The 20,879-nt window shown below is 35.3% G+C and overlaps 1 protein-coding gene and 1 long non-coding RNA gene across 2 annotated transcripts in view; both read right to left on the reverse strand.

Annotated features, from left to right (window-relative positions):
• The window catches only part of LOC144956454 (uncharacterized), a 150,065-nt gene that overhangs the window by 64,196 nt on the left and 64,990 nt on the right, over nt 1-20,879 (reverse strand). The window lies entirely within an intron of this gene.
• Nucleotides 11,702-20,879, reverse strand: part of LOC144957059 (phosphatidylinositol 4-kinase beta-like) — a gene marked incomplete in the record, with an annotated part of 70,793 nt that continues 61,615 nt past the window's right edge. The window contains 2 exon segments of the mRNA XM_078888023.1: nt 11,702-15,052; nt 20,364-20,484. Coding sequence (XP_078744149.1) covers nt 14,868-15,052; nt 20,364-20,484 — 306 coding nt within the window.

Raw genomic sequence — 20,879 nt, forward strand, 5'->3', positions numbered from 1 at the left:
GATGGCTACCTCCTGGTAACTCACAGATCATCGTGTGTCCAATCAACTCAAACTATCTAATGTCTGGTCTGGATGGACTAGATGCTGGAACATGAAATTCTTTAGTATTTTATTATGACGCTTAAATTAAATATGAAGCTTACAGCATTGCCATCCGAAAATATCGATAGTATGCGCTTGGCTAAAAGCTCATAACATTGCCATCCGGAAGTATAACGTTAAAAATAAACTTACTTCTTCAGTTGGGTTGTTGATGATGAGCAATATGTTTAATGTTTATTTACAATGACCGTGTCATCTACCCTTAGATTTCAATGAACGATTGCTCAATCAAAGTTAAAACTGGAAAATCACCTTTATTATAAGTTCCATTACCACCATTGTCACTGTTGCCATGACTACCACTACCACTACCAGCATCATCATCATCATCATCATCATCATCCTCCTCCTCCTCATCATTATCATTGTCAACTGCATTGTTATAACTGTTATAACATTGTTGCACTGCGGCTGACGCCTGGGTTATTCCATTCTTCTCTTGGAACAGATTCTAAAGAAACATTTATTTCGCATTCGGGGATTAATAAAGGGAATTTATTGATTGATTTTTCATCACCCATCACTATATTATTTACTATTTCGTATCGTTGTTATCCAATAGAATAAATACGTCAATCCAGACATTTATCTTCACCACACCATTAGATTGACGCAGCCACATCGGCTATTTTACTATTCTAAGTTAATAATTATTGAATTTTCCCTTCCTTATGCTTAGGACGAAAGGAGAAAGAATGAAGGGTGGAGGAAAAAAGATGGTAAAGAGAGAGAGAGAGAGAGAGAGAGAGAGAGAGAGAGAGAGAGAGAGAGACAGTGAGAGAAATAAAGAGATAGATAGAGAAAGATATATATGAGAGGGATAGAGGGTGAGAGAAAGAGAAATAGAGAGAGAGAGAGAGAGAGAGAGAGAGAGAGAGAGAGAGAGAGAGAGAGAGAGAATGGGGGAGGGGGGGGGGGGAGTGGATGACAACAGGAATTAAATTTGGAGTAAAGCTTAGGAGGGTAAATTGTTGTTTTTATATGCATTGTTATACAAATTGGTTTATGATTTTAACACATAATATGTACATAACGTCTGCTTCTTGGTCCTGCACGTGATATTGAGACGTATTTTATTTATTATACAATTTTAATCTATCCATATATATACAGAATATTCACTATCTACTTCTTTATAAACCACAAATTGAAAACTTGTTAAAACGATAAACTATCAAGCCAAACATTAAAATTTGACTTAAAAAATTAACACAACGTCGCAAGAATTTTAATTAACTTGAAGAGAATTAATAAAACACATTATATATTTTTCTTATATCTGGATTTTTTTCTATATATTTGACTGTTCCCTCTCAGCAAGGGCATCCGGCCAGGGCCAGGACAAAACCAAGTCGTAATCTCATTCCAAGAGCAAGTTGGGAAACAGATGTAGGGGGATAGAAGACACAGTAAGTACTTCCCTGTCCACTATGGGAGGTCAGGAACCCCACACAGAAAGCTGGTTTTTGTTCCATTTCCTCATCACGAGCTCTACCTATGGTGTAACTTATATGTGGCTATGTGGTCTAGTGGTATAACACTCGCTTTCGGATCGGAAGGTCCTGGGTTCGAGCCTCACTAGCGCATAGTTGAGTCCTTGGAGAAGGTTCTTAACTCACATTCTCTCACGGTACTCGGGTGTGAAATGAGTACCTGGCCGTTAACAGCGTTGTCTCTGTCCGAAAAAATTGTAATATTGCCTAACAGGCGTCATGTCTCGTCCCACATGTTAAATGTTGCTGTTGGCCAGAGGCCCCTTGTAAAGCGCTTTGAGCTCATTTAGTGGATATTGCTCTATATAAAAGCTCAATTTTAAAAATATCTACTGGCTTTAGAGTCGCAGTGTGTCCAATTGATGCAAAATTTCTTTCTCAATTGCAAGATGCCAAACATAGTGTTTGAACACAAGTTTTCCTGGTGTTGAGTCCATGACGTATATATGGCTTTAGAGTCACAATGTGTCCAATTGGTGCTAAATTTCTTTCTCAAGACAAAAAAAAAAAGATTGCAAGGTGCCAAATGTAGTGTTTGAACCCAAGTCCTCCGGGTGTTGAGGCCACAACCCATTGGGTCAACCCTACCCCATTCCCCTAACCATGACTATAAAAAAAGGCTAAAATGCCGCAATGTCAATAGAGAACAAAAGTGTGATGTAAAAACATAACTGGTTCCAATCTCATTGGAAGTGTAAAAGCACTCTCCCGGTTGATTGGATAAAATTGGTGTGTAAATGATCTTCTGGTTTCAGAGTGATGGCATTTTATTTTCTAGTCTGTGGTCGTCAATAAAGATCATCCATCCTCGCTCTTTTACGCCCGTAATCTTACGAATCAGCCTATACATCCTGCTACTAAAATAGTTATAATTCTTATAATTAATAATTGTAGATATTGTAACACGCCTTGCAGGCTGACACGTTTCAAATTGCTCTGTGTTTTCTATTTATTTTAGCGTTTATTCACATTTTCAATTCTGGATTTTTATACCAATCGAATTGTGACGTTTTAGTCGTCTGAGTGATATAATTATTTCTTATTTTTATCAAAGGACTTGTGTATAATTCGTGAATTTTATGCTAAATTTTAATAATTTCAAGTGTTTTATTTTATGAACAAAGTTGTTTATTTATTTTACTACAAGTGTTCACTGTGCTCTAACATCGATGCCCAGTATTATGAATCTAGAAAATGAAACACACGTCACCATACAGTCCACCGCGATGACAAGTCTTACGAAAACCAACGATTGTCTTGAATACATTTTACACCATGAAAGTGATAATTATTGTTGTGATTATGAAAGCGAATACAAACACCGTGTTGAAACAAGTGAACCGAAACATCGATTGAGTCGAGGAGGGATACGAAAACAAAGGGCCATCCCAACACAGTGTGGCCATCGGCCCACCCCTAAAAATAAAACACCACGGCCACCTACCACACAGACAATTATACCACTTATGAGTGAAAAGAAATCACTTCCAATTTTAAAAGTGGCGACAATAAACGCCCAGTCTTGCCGCAATAAAATATTAGACATTAAACATATGATTGAGGAGAGATCTATTGACATTCTAATAATAATTGAAACATGGTTAAAGGAGAATGGGGATGAAGCAATTGTGTCGGATTTAACACCACTCACACATACAACTCAGTCATTTCCGAGAAAAGGAAGGAGAGGGGGAGGAATTGCAGTGGTCTATAGGTCAAATTTGACCATTAGATTTAATCATGATATCAACAATTTTTCGGTATTCGAATCGGTAGGAATGGTCATTGATTTTAAACATGACTCAGTCAAGCTTCATTCAATATATAGGCCACCACCCAGTGCAAAAAATAGATTAAAAACATCACTATTTATTGATGAATTCGAGGACTTCCTTCTTCGCCTTGACATGAAGTCAAAGAAAAATATTATTGTTGGAGATTTCAACTTACACTTTGATCGAGACACACCGGATATAAGAAATATAAATAAACTACTTTCGTCACATCACATGACACAGCATGTCAATGAAAAGACACATCGGTGTGGACACATTATTGACTGGGTATTGACCAGCGTTGACATGCAACTAGCGACACCTATCAATGTAGATGATCTTTGCATTTCAGACCATCATTTAATATCTTTTGGCATCAGAGGGGGGACAGTACACGACACAAAAACAAAAAAAAAATAGTTGTTTCGAGAGATTTGAAGAAAATTGACATAGAACTATTTAAAGTGGACCTCTCTCACTCTCTAACTACACATTGTGAGAAAGAAGTGACTGGTGACAATTTTGATAGAGCAGTTATTAGTGTTATGGATAAGCACGCACCTCTCACGACAAGATCTGTGAACATCAGAAAAGAATCACCATGGTACAATTTGGAGGTAAAACGTATAAAGAAAGAGAAAAGAAAAGCGGAGAAGAAATGGAAAAAATCTGGCCTGACAATTGATAAGGAAACTTACATATCATTCAAACATAGACTCAAAGAGGTGACAATTAAGGCAAAGCGTATCTACTATCTTGATAAAGTTGATAACATAAAAAGTCCGAAGGAGTTTTATAAAATCTCAAATAAGCTTCTAGGCAAAGAGATCAAAACAAGCCTGCCACACCACACTGACGACAAGCAACTCGCGGACTGCTTTGTAGAGTATTTCATGAATAAAATAACAACGATACGGAGTGAACTTGACACAGACGAAACAGAAGCAGAATATACCTCTTTTTATGGTGAATCCTTAACATCTTTCAAAGAAATTTCAATAAATGACACAAAGAAAACGATTCTCTCTAGTCCTAGCAAATCATGTAGGCTTGACCCTTTACCAACATCCCTTTTGAAGGAGTGTATTGATGAACTTGCACCTTACATCACTGAATTGATTAATCAATCATTAAGGGAGGGAGTTGTTCCAGACAGCTTCAAGAAAGCATTGGTGAAGCCATTGTTGAAGAAAGCGGGACTTGACAGTGATAATTTTAAAAACTTTAGGCCTGTATCAAATCTACCATTCATTTCCAAAATTCTAGAAAAGATTGTACTAAAACAACTTTCTTGTCACGTGAAACATAATAACCTCGATGAGTGCTTTCAATCGGCCTATCGGCAAAATCATAGCACAGAAACAGCATTGATGAGAATCACAAATGACTTGCTGCAAATTATTGATCAAGGAAAAACCACCATCCTTAGTCTTCTCGATCTTTCGGCGGCCTTTGACACCATCGACCATGCCATACTACTTCGAAGGCTACAAGTTACTTTCGGCATATCGGGCACTGCTCTAAACTGGTTTGCATCATATCTTACTCAAAGAACTCAATCAGTTTTAATTGGGGAAGTAACTTCGTCAGAGCGTGACCTTCATTTTGGTGTACCTCAAGGATCCGTTTTAGGTCCAGTCCTTTTTGTACTTTACACTTCCCCTGTTGTGAGAATCTTAGAGCAACATTCTCTCGCTTACCATATGTACGCCGACGATACCCAGATATATAGCATGTGTTTGCAATCCGATATAGTTTCAAAGATAACTGTTTACGAACAATGCATCAACCATGTGATGAGATGGATGTCTGCAAATAGATTAAAATTAAATGGCGACAAGACTGAAGCCTTATTCATTGCTAGTTCAAATAATAAGACAGATCCATTTACACTGGCACTGACAATCAACGATAATGACAAAATACAACTCACAACATCAGCAAAAAATCTCGGCATCACCTTAGAGAGTGATCTGTCTATGAACAAACATATTAACAATGTGAGAACAAGTGCTATCTGCATTCTAAGAAATATCAGAACAATCAGACCATTTATTAATAGGGAAACTTGCAACAAATTGGTAACATCTTTGATATTCCCGAAAATGGACTACTGCAATGCACTGTTTGTTGGTCTCACAAAGGACAAAATAAACAAACTCCAGAAAATACAGAACATGGCAGCCCGCGTTGTACTACAGAAAGACAGAAAAACTGCAGCTCCCGAATTACTACAGCAGCTGCATTGGCTGCCAGTGGACCAGCGGATAAAATATAAATCTTCAACTATCGTTTTCAAATGCCTGGAGGGCTCGTCACCAGCATATCTCTCAAACCTCGTTGAACGGTATAACCCACAGCGATCGCTTCGATCAACGAACGACCTCAAACTGAAAACACCCCGCTGTCGAGTGAAGGCTGGTGAACGCGCCTTTCAGCATTCTGGTCCAAGGTTGTGGAATTTACTACCACTGGAGATTCGTTCTTCGTCTTCACTAGAGGAATTCAAGCGTCGATTGAAGACATTCTTATTCCGACAGGCTTTCTTTTGATTATGTGTATAATTAGCGTTGTTCGTGTACTGTGTTAGGGCTTCATGATTAAGTTAATCTATGTTATGCGCCCAGAGCCCTCCTGATGAAGGGATGTTTGGCGCACTATAAATCTATACCATTATTATTATTTATTATTATAATTCAATTATATGGAACCTATTCATTATTAGTCCTCCGAAGGACTGGTGACATACGCACTTCCAATAAGTTTGGAACCGGAAGAGGCGTGACGTCACGACTTCTCTGTGCTATTTAGGTCATATCAACGCCAGTAAAAATAAAAAGGAAGAGAAGGGGATGGTAAAAAAGTTCTAGAATTACAATTTAAAGCACCCAAGAAAGGCTAAGACAAAAGGGAATTGGTTCAAAAAGGGAACTGGTGTCGATTCCAAGAGCACATTATCAATGTACTTAAAATACCATCTCCCAAAACTATGACTGTTGTGTGAGTTTAAAAAATCATTTTTTTTTCTGCTGGGTAAACCTGCCATTGTATTGAAAATGATCGCTAAAGAGAGAGTTAAAAAAATAAATTCCATCCACCTTCCACCCATAACAGCAATTCAAAATTGGAGACACTGTAGGAAATAACGAAAACTAACTTATTTTGATTCATTTATTTATTTTTATATTTATTTTTCAGTAGAAGCTGACATGACACGTGAAATAGAATTAGAAATCAACACGAATCTCGGATTGAAATGAAACATTGACGAAAACATTTATGGAAGTTGTAACACACATTAACACATACACTATACATACATACACATTACACATACATACATATTCACACCAACACCAGTGATACGCTGCTTATGATCTTGAAAAAAAAAAGCGATGAACAAATGACTGTATGTATGTATGTGTATGTATGTATGTAAGCATGCATGCATGCATGTACGTACGTGTATGTTATATTTACAAATCAATCACAGAGAAATCACTCAAACGCATTCGCCAAATACATGGGGGAAAAATGGGTCCGAAACAATATATTATAATTGTTTATTTATAAACAAATTAAACAATAATAGTAGGTCAAGGATGGAAGGAAAAAAAGACCAATAAAAAACCATAAAAGTCAACAAAACGTTTTAAAAAGAAATAAACTTACCCAAAAAAAAAATAATAAAAAATAAACAAACAAGCCAACAGTAAGAAGTAAATAAAAATCAAACAAACGTTTCTTCCTGCATTGAAATGAAATATGCGTTATCACAAAAAGTGCATGGTATAGAGGGACCAATGGGGACAAGTTTATAAAACATTATTTTTTTAAAAGAGCATTTATTATAAATCACTATGAACAAAACGTGCTCAAAGCGCTTTTACAAGAGCACCCCTCCCCCCACCCTCCCAAGCCAACAGCAATACTTAACTGTAGGACGATACAAACAGGCCTGTTAGACGATACTATTAATTTTAATTTTCCCCAAGACAGAAACAACAGTGTTAAGGGCCAGGTAGTCAATTTTCCAACTGAGTATGGATGGTAAGAGACCAAGGACTCAACTATGCGCAGAGCGAGACTCGAACCCACGACTTTCTTCCCGATCCAAAAGCGAGTGTCATATCACAAGACCACATCGTAATATTAATTTTTAAAATATTTAAATGCTGGCCAAAATGACAAATTAAATAAGAAAAAAAATATAAATAAATAACCGGCATCCTGTCAGTAAAGTTAGAGATTTCAAATATAAAGCAAAAAAACCCACAACAAACCAACTCTTGGGAACAAAATTTTAAACGCTCTTTAACACCAAAATGACAACTCACTCATACATCTGCGAGTTCACACACATGCATAAGCACAAAGGAACCTGACAAACTTACCACACACACATACAAACACACGCGTACTTATAAATACCAAATTGGACACACATACAAACAAACAAACAAACAAAATCACAAAATGAGTGATGCAATAATATTACTTTATAAAGAAAAAAACAAAAACAAAACAAAACCAACAGTCCCAGCATAGGAGACAGACCACAGTCATATTTGTTTGTTTTTCTGTTTGTTTGTTTTTTAAGGGTTTTGCGGCGTTTGCAGCTTTTGCAACACATTTAGGTCATATCAGCGCCAGTAAAAAGGGAGGAAATAGGATGGTAGAAAGTTCTAAAATTACAAATAAAGTAACAAAGAAAAAGTAAGACAAAGTGTAATTGGTTCAAATAGGGAACAGAAGTAGATTCCAAGAGCACACTATCAGTGTACTTAGTTTGAGATCACCTAAAAGTCTCATCCAGACACAAGCACAGGTCCCCTACTAAGTGGAATACAATTGTTTACAAACCATATATATGTAAAACATAAATAATTCAGTGCATAACAGAGAGATGATTTACAAGACACAAAATATCATCTCCCAAAACTCTATAACTATACATTTGACTGTTTCCCTCTCAGCCAGGGTATCCGGCCAGGGCAAGGACAAAACCAAGTAATCCCATTCACAAAGACAGAAAGCTTGTTGGAAAACAGATAAAGGGGGATAGAAGACACAGTAAATCACGTCATATTTTATGTAGTTATTTATAGCAAAATATATATTATATATACAACATCGGGGTAAGAATTGAATCCAACACATCACTAACTTGCTTCAAATAAATATCTCTATTGTTTTTTAAATTGTTTTTAAGGTTTTACAGCGCTTTTGACGGGGTTAGGTCAGTTCAGTGCCAGTAAAAAGAAAGAAAATGTGATAGTTCAAAAGTTTTAGAATTAGAATTAAAGCACCTAACAGAAAATAAGACAAAGGGGAAACTGTTCAAATAGGGAACAGCTGTAGATTCCAAGAGCATATACCATCAATGTATGTTTTTTGTTTTTAAGGGTTTCACGGCGCTTGCAACACATTAAGGTCATATCAGCGCCAGTAAAAAGGAAGAAAATGGGATAGTAAAAAGTTCTAGAATTACAATAAAACATCCAAGAAAAGGGAAGACAAAGGGGAATTGGTTCAAATAAGAGACAGGTGTAGATTCCAAAAGCACTCTATCAAAGTACTTAGTTTGAGATCACTAAAAGTCTCATCCAGACACAAGCACAGGTCCCCGCTAAGAGGAACACACTCAAATGTTTTACAAATCATATATAATATAAAGAAAGCATAATACAGTGCATAACAGAGAGATGATTTACAATGAAAAGAATATCATCTCCCAAAACCAACTATACATTCGACTGTTTCCCTCTCAGCCAGGGCATCTGGCCAGGACCAGGACAAAACCAAGTAATCTCATTCCAAGACAAAGACAGAAAGCATGTTGGAAAACAGATATAAGGGGATAGAAGACACAGTATGTACCACCCTGCCCGCTATGGGAGGTCAGGAACCCCACCCAGCCATCAATGTTTTTTTGTTTGTTTGTTGCTTTAGGTCTCTTCCAACACAATTGAGGTTATATGAGAGACCGCTGAAACAAAAAAACAAGCAATCTAACAAAAATAGTACAAATGTAAATCAAAATCATAACCTAAAGATATCATAAGCTAAATTATAAATAACCAAGAACAAACAGGCAGAAGATTTACAGAAAAATAATATCCCCTGTCAAAAATACAATCACAAACCAAAGAAGCAGGATAGGCTAGTAAAGAGAAGAAGAAACGACATCACTATCGGATCGTACACCCATGCGAACATCATAGGTATATGATTCAAGGGTGATGCTCCCATCCAACCACCCGCTCTGCTTCAATGATTGAAATACTCGGTAACAATCGACAATCATTGTAACATTGGCATTGATGTCTGCTTCAATGATTGAAATACTTGGTAACAATCGACAATCATCGTAACATTGGCAATGATGTCTGCTTCAATGATTGAAACACTCCTAAAACAATTGACAACCATCATAACATTGATATTAAATATTATAATTAAAGACAGTTATAAGAAAAGTATCAAACGAGTTTCCGTTCAACAATACAGAACACAAAGCCATCAAAAAGATTATAATCACCATTATTATCTTCTCAACCATAAATAACATTATCCCTCACATTATCGTTGTCATCATCATTATCATCATAACCATATTCATCAATTAATGCCATCTACATCAAAATAATCAATAGTTAAATAATGCAACTTGGATGACGCACTTTGCGAAAAAAAATTCTGCAACTTCTTTAGTTCCATCAGCCAATAGAACATACAGAAGTGCAGGAAAATTTCAGAACACTATGTTTTTTTTCCGTTTGTTTTGGTTTTAAGGGTTTTATGGAGCTTGCGATACATTTAGGTCATATCGGAGCCAGTAAAAAGGAAGACAATAGGATAGTCAAAAAAATTATAGGATTACAATTGAAAGCACATGAGAAAAAGTAAGACAATGGGAATTGATTCAATTAGGGAACGGTGTAGATTCCAAGAGCACACTATCAGTGTACTAAGTTTGATATCACCTAAAAGTCTCATCCAGACACCAGCACAAGTCCCTTCTAAGAAAAAGACACTCGAGTGTTTACAAATCATATAATATGTAAAAGAAAAAATAATACAATACATAACAGAGAGATGATTTACAAGGAAAAAAATATCATCTCCCAAGACAACAACTATACATTCGACTGTTTCCCTCCCAGCAAAGGACTCCGGCCAGGGTCAGAACAAAACCAAGTAATCTCATTCCAAGACTAAGACAGAAAGTAATTGAAAAACAGATACATGGGGATAGAAGACTCAGCAAGTACCTCCCTGCCTACAATGGGAGGCCAGGAACCCAACCCAACAACGCCATTATCACATATTATCTCGTTCTGATAAAGAGGAAACTTGAAACGTCTACACTATCTGTTTTCGTTTATCAAATTGAAGTTTACATTCAATTTCACATTGTTAGATTTCAACCCTAGCTCTCTGTCCACCCTCCCCAAGAGAATTTTAGTACTTTTCAATTCAAAATTAGATTTTAAAAATAAACTCAAGTTACTTCAAGTCAGTTTTTGTTTGTTGTTTTTAAGGGTTTTACGGCGCTTGCAACACATTTAGGTCATATCAGCGCCAGTAAAAACAAAGAAAATGGGATAGTAAAAAGTTCTAGAATTACAATTAAAGCACAAAAGAAAAGGTAAGACAAAGGGGAATTGGTTCAAATAGGGAACAGTTGTAGATTCAAGAGCACACCGTCAAAGTACTTAGTTTGAGATCACCTAAAAGTCTCATCCAGACACAAGCACAGGTCCCAACTAAGAGAAATACACTCAAATGTTTACAAATCATATATAATACAAAAACAAAACATAATACAGTGAATAACAGAGAGATGATTTACAAGGAAAAAAATATCATCTCCCAAAACTAACATTTGACTGTTTCCCTCCCAGCCAGAGTATCCGGCCAGGGCCAGGACAAAACCAAGTAATCTCATTCCAAGACAAAGACAGAAAACATGTTGGAAAACAGACATAGGGGGATAGAAGACACAGCATGTACCTCCCTGCCCACTGTGGGAGGTCAGGATCCCCACCCAGTACTTCAAGTCATTTGATCTTCAAGAAAATTGACATGTACATAGTTTTATTCAACTACAAATATCGTGTAATTATTAAAAACAGTAGTTTTAATAATTTACAAATAATTTGTCTCAGAAAAATGTAAATAAGTGATTGGGGTAAAAGTAACCACAGTCAAATACAGAGATAATCGGTGTTAGGGTTGAGTGTGTTTAAGTGTGTTCAAATTTTGTTTGATGACAGTTCACATACCAGACACATCAAACCATGTGCATTACATATTCTCTTCATTTCCTTTTCTTTTTTTTTGTCTTTAAAAAAATATTTTTATCATTTTGAATGCGTGTCATTTTTTCTTAATTGTTTGTAGGAGAGTTCAACTAACTGCACTTTGCAATACTTGGCAGGCCAATTCATCAATTACCTATGCATTGTTTATGGCATGTTCTTATGAAAAGGCCATTCACATAACAAGATGTTAAAAAATACAACTCATTATTTTTTGTGTGTGTGTGTGTCAGTCATCTTTAGGCTATTTACAAATAAATACATCGATTTCAGTATGTACAAAATTATCACTATTTACAAATGCAAACACAAGAATAAACTGACAGAAAATGATTCATTAAATAAAAATGCCAAAGAAAATCACAAAACAGGCATACTCGCTCAGTCCCACACATATACAAACATTATATACATACATATACACCCACAATATAAATTCAGACACACTCAAACGCACAACTAAAACATAAATGCCCACAATAAAGATACTTACATTCAAGCATCGCTACATGATGGTACATGTTACTTTATTAAAATTTAAAGTTACCCTGTTATCTGTGACAAAACAAAACCTGTACATTATTATTATTATTATATGGTCATAATTCTATATAATATATATATATAGCGTCACAAGATAATTTCTTTAAGCTTTCATTATAAATGCGTTTACAATCATTTGCATTGATAATCCGCGTCATATCGTTGAAACATTGAATTATATCGTTAAAACATTAAGAAAAAATGCAGAGGAACACAGAGAATGTCAGCAATTTATTTTACTTTCTTTGTTTTATTTAAAAACATAGCAGTCAGAAATCTTAAGAAAACTGCTTACAAAGATAATCTATCTGACCATGACGGGAATAACTCCACTATGACACCTGTGCTCATAATATAAATATAACTGGTTTCTTTTTGGCAAATTCATCCTTAAAATCACCGAGTATTCAATTAATCCTGTAACAGTTCGACCAGATTAATTTTTTCCAAATCATAATTTCTTGCTTTAAATCATCTAGTTTTATAACAACACCCTTGACCATTTCACAAGAGCACAACTATGAATGTCTCAGAATCTAAGGTAACACAAATAAATTTTTAAAAAAAAACCCAACAAATTCCAATTCTTAGGCAACCTACAGAAATTTTCTTTTCTTTTCCTAAAAATCATATATAACCCTTTAGATTCCATCTCTGTCGATTCAATTAGGAAAAAAAAAAAAGAAGAAAAAAAGAAAAGAATCCTTTAGATATCAACTCTGCAATTTCAATAAGAAAAAAAAAATGCTTGTTTTTAAGCGTTATATGGTGGTCATTTCAGTGCCAGTAACAAACATATTGCTTTTCTTAAACTAGGTAAACAGAAAAAAATATATATATAATATATATCTTAAAATCATAATTTACCTTATATAACATTGCTCAGAGATAAACTATTGATGTGAGATCCATTAAAATCAGATGGACTGATACTCGTCTCTCGTTGTACAAAATACCCTATTCATCAGAGAATCTCATTTTGAAAACAAAATAAGAATCTTACTTGGATAACAAAATATTAAAATAGAACAAAACTATAAATCACAATCACGAGAGATTACAGGTTATTGTTACAATCCTACATCAAAAAAAAAAGTCAGAAAGAAATTTCTAAAAATTTCAAAAATGAAATTTATGAATTAAAAAAAAAAATTAAAATCCCTAAGATAATATTAGCCGTCACTCATTTAACATCTGCAATTAATTTCTATAAATCGGCTGGCTACCCACTGACTGTATGCTGCCCTGCATAACTAAAACACAAGTTTTTTTTCTTTCCAAGCTTTGGCCAGAAAAAGTTTCCTTCAAATATCAAATATTTGAGGACGATCTCCAAACGTGTCCAAAAAGTTTTCAAGTCCCGAGACTTTTCAAAGTGTTTAAAAAAGTTGGGAGAAATCTTGATATTGCCATATAAAGTAAACAATTTTATGGCAAAAAAAAAAAAAAAAAATGAAGAAAAACTGTGCTTTATCAGTGTAAAAGAAAAATTTAAGATGGGTATACAAATGCTCAGAAGTATTTTCAATTATCACACAAGCACACAAAAAAAACAAAAAAAACCCAACAAAACCTCAGAAAATATTCTGATTCTGACATTCACCTAAATCTCTTAGATGAGTATTAGTAGTAACAATGAAATAGGTCATCTTTTCTGTTTTTATTTCAAGCACCACAGAATGAATAAAATTAATTTCAATATATAGTTTTAGATAGAAAGTCAGCACAATAAATCTTATTTTGACCTCTTTTACCTTTCAAAAAATGATGATAAAAGGCCATATTTTGAAGGCTTGTCAAAAATGATGTATTAAAGAAAATCGATGGGATCTTAATCACCTTTAAAAAAAAAGTGAGCTTTTATAGAGCGTAATATCCGCTAAACATGCTAAAAGCGCCTTAGAAGGGGTCCCTAGCCAACAGCAACACTTAATATGTAGGACGAGACACGACGCCTGTTAGGCGATATTACAATTTTGTTAGGACAAAGACAAATGCTGTTAACGGCCAGGTACTCATTTTACACCTCGATTATGGTGAGAGAATGTGAGCACAAAGCCTTTTCCAAGGACTCAACTATGCGCCATTTGGAACTCGAACCCAAGACCCTCCGATCCGAACTTGAGTGTCATACCACTAGACCGCAAAGCCACACCTTTGGGCCTTTAATCCTGACATTAGAAAATGGTTTATGTCATAGTCAATAATAGTATGGAAACTTTAGTACAGGAACAGACATGATCTTGATCTCAGCACAACTGCACCTCTTGAGCCTTAGTCATGTGATGTGCGTATCGTGTGTTAATTTGTACAACAGCATCGTTGACGCACAAACCTCATCAGGGCAAAGCTTTCAATGTTTATTCTTCTTTTATTTTCTGGCACAGCTTCGTAGCGTACATCATTGTTTAGTTTTATCATTTTTGAGCATAAAAACTCCTTGACAGTCTGTCTGTTCTAAACTTTACAAACCATCAATATCAGGAGTTTGTGAGTGCAGGGACAGTGAAATCAAGACCAGAACAGTCAAATTGATCGCTCCCGCTCAGAAAAATAAGAAGAGAGCTGTGTGAATTGCCACCTGTACGTTGAGTAAAGAGCTTTTACACAGGGTTTAATGATGATAACGGTTACAGAATGCCATTTGTGAAGTACTGGAATCCGTCGTAGAGTTTGGTGGTGATGGAGTGCAAACTGGATTCCACCAGACCCTCCACAATCAGCTGGAGCTGCTCCTCCGTGGAGCTCATATGGAAACGTTCCTTGAAGGCACGGATGGCACCGACGCCCTTGCTGAAACAAGGGAGCTGGGAACCTGTTGGATGAAATGAAAAGATGAGATGAAAGTCGGGTAACGAGGATAGATGGATGGACCAAGAGGGGCTGGATGGATGGGTGGATGGATGGATGGATGGATGGTTGAATGGATGGATGGTTGGATAGATCTATGAGGATTGATCAATGGATTACATGGAACATATTGCTATGTGCGGCTATGTGGTCTAGTGGTATGACACTCACTTTCCGATCGGAAAGTCCTGGGTTCGAGCCTCGTGCTGGGCGCATAGTTGAGTCCTTGGAAAAGGCTCTTTACTCACATTCTCTCACCGTACTCAGGTGTAAAATGAGTACCTGGCCGTTAACAGCGTTGTCTTTGTCCGAAAAATTGTAATATCGCCTAACAGGCGTCATGTCCCGTCCTACATGTTAAATGTTGCTGTTGACCAGGGACCCCTAGTAAAGCCCTTTGAGCACATTTAGTGGATATTGCTCAATTAAAACATAATGTTGCGTTCTTCCCTTAATATGAAATCTGAAAATCATAAGCATTTAATAAGGTACACTCCCATAGTTTCATCATCAAAGTCAATTCATATGACAATTTAAAAGCTATTTTTAATGTCTTACCCAGGCAGAGCACTGTTAAAGACTGGGGGATAGCTTTTTAAATTTTTTGAGTTCTTTAGACTTTAAAAAAAATTTTATTATTCTCACTCCGTGTTGAAACAATGCACACACTATCAAATTCACCTAATATCATTAGCATAGCTAGCTTAAGTAAAGTATTGTCAACAAGAAGAAGACTCATCCATTAACACTGAATTCTATTAGTGATTTGGTAGTGGAGTCTGATAGCAAGATCTGGTGGAAAGAATATATTTGCGATAGACTAGCATTCTATCTAAAGGGTAACAAGTAATTAATACACTGCAGAGGCCCAGGATTTACTCTTTCTCCAAGGACTTTTAAGTTCAACAGGACTACTTTTAATCGCCTAACATATTATGAGCAAATTGGACATGGATAAAATGTCATACAAACTCATGATATACCTTCTGTGTAACACTCCCTCCCCCCACCCCTTTCCCAATCTCTCTCTCTCTCTCTCTCTCTCTCTCTCTCTCTCTCTCTCTCTCTCTCTCTCTCTCTCTCTCTCTCTCTATATATATATATATATATATATATATATATATATATATATATATATCGACATCTTATTTGAAATGGAATGACCCATTTCAAAATCATGTTTTCATGATGTGTAAAAATACTTTTTGGAATCAAAAGAAAGAAGAGATACACATGATTTGACTTGGCATGAAATGTTACCAATAAAACATAGAAATGAATCTATTAGTCAGATATCAGTGTGCTGAAATATATTTGAACACAATTCTTGACTCTCACACAATATAAAAAGTGCACAACACACAAGACAGATATTGGTTAATTTCAGTCAAAAGTAAAGAGAATTTGAAAATGTTAGGCACTCAAAATAATTTAGATAAGAGTGAAAAACTGTTGATTCTTAACCTCCGAAAAGTTGTAAGCTGTTATTAATTTATCTCTCGTGAGAAAGTAAAACCACACCTTTATATATTGAATAAACAGTTTCTTTGAAAAATAATATATTAATAAATCCAAATTTAAACACAAATATAGAATGCAGGATTTCAAGTCAGTTTAATAAAAAACTGCTATTTTAAAACAAACATAGAAAAGATTTAGTTGGCCTTGCAATATTGAATGATGCTAAAGTGAACTGGTCGAGGAAATTACATGTGGTTAATAGTTTTTTTGAAAACAAAAATCTAAAAATCCAAATTTTCACGCCGATAGAGGATGCAAGATTTCAAGTCAGTTTAATAGAAACCGCTGATTTAAATCAACACAGAAAGGATGTCGTCTGCCCTGTAATATTGACTGATGCCACAGTGGACTTGTCGAAGCAATTACATGAAATTTACAGTTTCTTTGTAAAAATATCTAAAAATCCTACTTTTAACGCAAGATTTATTAAGTCAGCTTAGTAGAAACCATGGTTTTAAAACAACACAGAAAACATGTAATGTAGTCAACCCCTGCAACAGGCAACAAACAAAATTTAAGTTCTGCATAATTTTTAGTAGGTAAATAAGTTGTCAGTATGAAAGATCACTATAAAATGCATTAGAATTGATGAATTTTGATTTTCTTCTACATTCCAAAAAAACCCAACTTTTTCACCAATTATACTCTTAAAGTTTTGTCCAAATTAAGAATGTTTATAAATAATCCGAGTTTGGCTAAATTTGAACTATCACACTGACCGAATTCTGATGAAGCAGCAAGTTAGTGTAATGCAAAAACTTTATTTATTTTGATAAAAAGGCAAATACGGAGTATCAATTTTTATCTTCGTCTTTCCTTTGTATCTCCCTCTATTTATTTTTCTTATGACTTTGAACAGAATATTATTATATTATGACTGACTTTTAGTTTTAGCAGTACAAAGGTGATGGATTAATGAATCAAACCACACAAGCTTTAACAAAAAAGCATATAGAATAAGAATGATTACCACTAGAACTATTTATTATTACTAAACATGTTATACAAATGAAAGATATTTACTGTTTTACAGTAGTAGCCACATAATAAATCTAAACTGCATTTTTTCAGTATTGACTCAGGTCTGAGGCAAGCCACAATGACTCTCTACACTGTTCAGAAGCATTATATTATATTGTTCAAAGAAGGTAAGAAAAAAAGTAGGAAAATTTAATGAAGTGTGACAAGCCATTGAGATCTTTTACTCACTGCGTATTTTGTCTTCTAGATGCCACAATGCAATAAAGAACAGAGTACAATAAAATAATCGTAACAAGTGGATAGGGCATACGGTAGAGTCACGATCTCCCCAGCCAGGCAGAGTTGTCGCACTAGTAAGGTCGCGGGTTCGAGCCCCCATCGCCCCTGCCAAGTTTTTTATTTCTCTGTTGTCTTCTGGCACTTTCCTACTCAGTTCATTTCTTGCTGTTATCAACATAATTGCCTGCTCCATTAACTTTTCAGAATTAATAAATAATCGTACAATCCATCAAAGCCTTTACATATATCTTGGTCAGTATTTTTAAAAATCCTGCCTCGCAATTCTAGCCCTGTGTCCCAACAGGGATTCATGAGGGTTGATTGAGTGAGTAGTCACTCTATCATCCTAGAATTCAATCAGCCTCTCCACCTCAACACTTTTATATTTCTCAGACAGTTGTAACTCAATTTAAGTCAATAACTTCTGTGATTACATGTAAAGTTCACATCCTTTTTTTCTTCACATTTACAAATGATAAATAAGGCCACCAAATTTTGTTGAATTTTACTATACTATTTGTTCAGTCAGAATCAATTCCAAAAAAACTAACTTTTAAAAAGATGTTAATTCAAACACTTTGCTCAGGCCCTTCGTGATAATAGTATTATATTGTCAGAAACAAGACAAACTTATTATAATAGATATAGTTTTCAAAAAAGATTTCTCATTCACCTCCTCCAAACCTTGATCTCTCTCCTGAAATGTCAAACATATTTTTCCAGTCTTAATTGTCGTTATCTTAACTCACTCAACCCTAACACCGCCTATATCCGTAGTTTACCCGTGTAGCTTTTACCCCATGTCTATTAATTACATATTTATGAGACAAATTATAGGCGTAGTATCAAAGCTAATGTTTTTTTAGTTTTTGCATGATAATGATAGTTGAATAAAGCTATCTATCTACATGCTCATTTTAATACATTTTTTTTTTCCAATGTTGAAAAGTATCAAAAATCTCTAGGAGTGAGTGAGTTTAAAATCAGATGCAATCATAGTCCTTGTTAACATGAATAGAAAATATCTAACATAAATAACGGCTAACGTTCCTGATAAAATTGGGCAATCTGGATAAAAAAAGGTTGTTTTTAAACATTTTAATTGGCCTTTCTATATGCATGGACATGGAAATGACCCTTGTACGTCCCAGGATTAATTACACTTTTTTGACTAGCAAATTTAAAAAAAAGGAACAGAAAATAGCTATAAAACTAGATTATAATATAATTACTTCCAATTTTTTACACAGGTGTTTTTTAAAAAAGCATAGTGTTGATAAGCGCTATTCCATCCGGCATTGTGTCAACACATTGTGATATATAAATACTTGTGCAAGTAAAATTTTAAGATTGACTGATTTGACTGATCTTCTGGAATAATAAATGTGTTTGTAACAAACAGGTTCAGTCCCGAAACACAATAAAAACACTGTTATAAAAGTGACAAATTTAGGGAGCAGGCATCATAGGCTTTATCTTGGGCAGATGATCCATTAAAATATACACAGTATCAAGCCCGCAGAATCAAATATATCAGGATGTTTACAAACAATAATGAAGGAAGCTGACATCACTTTGCTCCTTGTGCGGCGAAGTGGTCTTGCAGTATGACACTCGCTTGCGGATCGGAATGTCCTGGGTTTGAGCTTCGCTCAGTGCAGAGTCGAGTCCTTGGAAAAGACTCTTTACTCACATTCTCTCACCGTACTCGGGTGTAAAATGAGTGCCTGGCCGCTAACAGCATTGTCTATGTCGGAAAAAAATTTGTAATATCGTTTCGTTCTACATGTTACATTATGTTGATGTTGTAAAGCGCCTTGAGCATGTTTAATGGATAGTGTGCTATATAAAAGCTCAATTTGTTATTGTCTTCCGACCGCCAGTTGTGTGAATTTTTCTCACCAGATTTGTTCGATCAGACTATAAACGTTAAAGATTACACATAGTTTTCTGTGTGATAAGATTGATCAAGTGTGTAGAACTAGCAAACGTTTTACTTAAACGCATCCTATCCATGTTAATACTGTGTAGTAATGTAGTTTTACTTAAACGCATCCTATCCATGTTAATACTGTGTAGTTCGCTCAGCTTAGCATTAACTTCCACTGTCTACATTCAATCTACAGTCCCTACGGTCCAAGGGGTGTGGTTAAGTTTCCTTCCACTAAGAGTCTTATTTTTCATTGGTCGTTATTATTATCATGCAGTCTAAAAAAAAAATCGGGGAAATTTAAACGATAAAAAAAGTGTCTGTAATGAATTTGAGACATGCACAAACAAAAAAACATATACACATGCATACAAGCTAAATAAATAAATCCCTAAACACATTTACTTACTTACTTACTTATCCGAACCAGCGACCACCTGAGCTCTAGCCCTTCGGTCTTGTGCCATGATGTAGAAGTTAGACGTCTATTGGTAGTTGTTCCAGGTGACAATAAAGTGTGTTACTGATGCCTAAACACATACACATATACATTATATACACATACCTGTCTGCATAATCTCCACCAGGGGTGTCAGTTTATCCATGTGTTTCCTGGAAACCACAAAGCCTTGCAGCATGAGAATCTTGAAGTATTCAAACATGTCGCTGCCAAGACCTCCCATCACCTGGGAAACCAAAAACAAGATTGAAATAGTTTGATAAAGTGCCAAATGCTGATTTTGGACAATATTTGTTTGTTTTTAAGGATTTTACGGCGCTTGCAACACATTTAGGTTAAATCAGCGCCAGTAAAAAGGAAGAAAATGGGATAGTAAAAAGTTCTAGAATTACAATTCAAGCACCCAAGAGAAAGTAAGACAAAGGGGAACTGGGAACAAATAGGGATCAGATGTAGATTCCAAGAGCATACCACCAATGTACTTAGTTTGAGTTCACCCAAAAGTCTCATCCAGACACAAGTACAAAATCCAACAAAGAGGAATACACTCAAATGCTTACATTATACATTTAAAATAAATATCATAATACATAACAGAGAGATGATTTACAGGGAAAAAAA

The sequence above is a fragment of the Berghia stephanieae genome, chromosome 11, assembly GCF_034508935.2.
Source record: "Berghia stephanieae isolate SIO BIC M18660-M18661 chromosome 11, UCSD_Bste_1.3, whole genome shotgun sequence".
Lineage (NCBI taxonomy): Eukaryota > Metazoa > Mollusca > Gastropoda > Nudibranchia > Aeolidiidae > Berghia > Berghia stephanieae.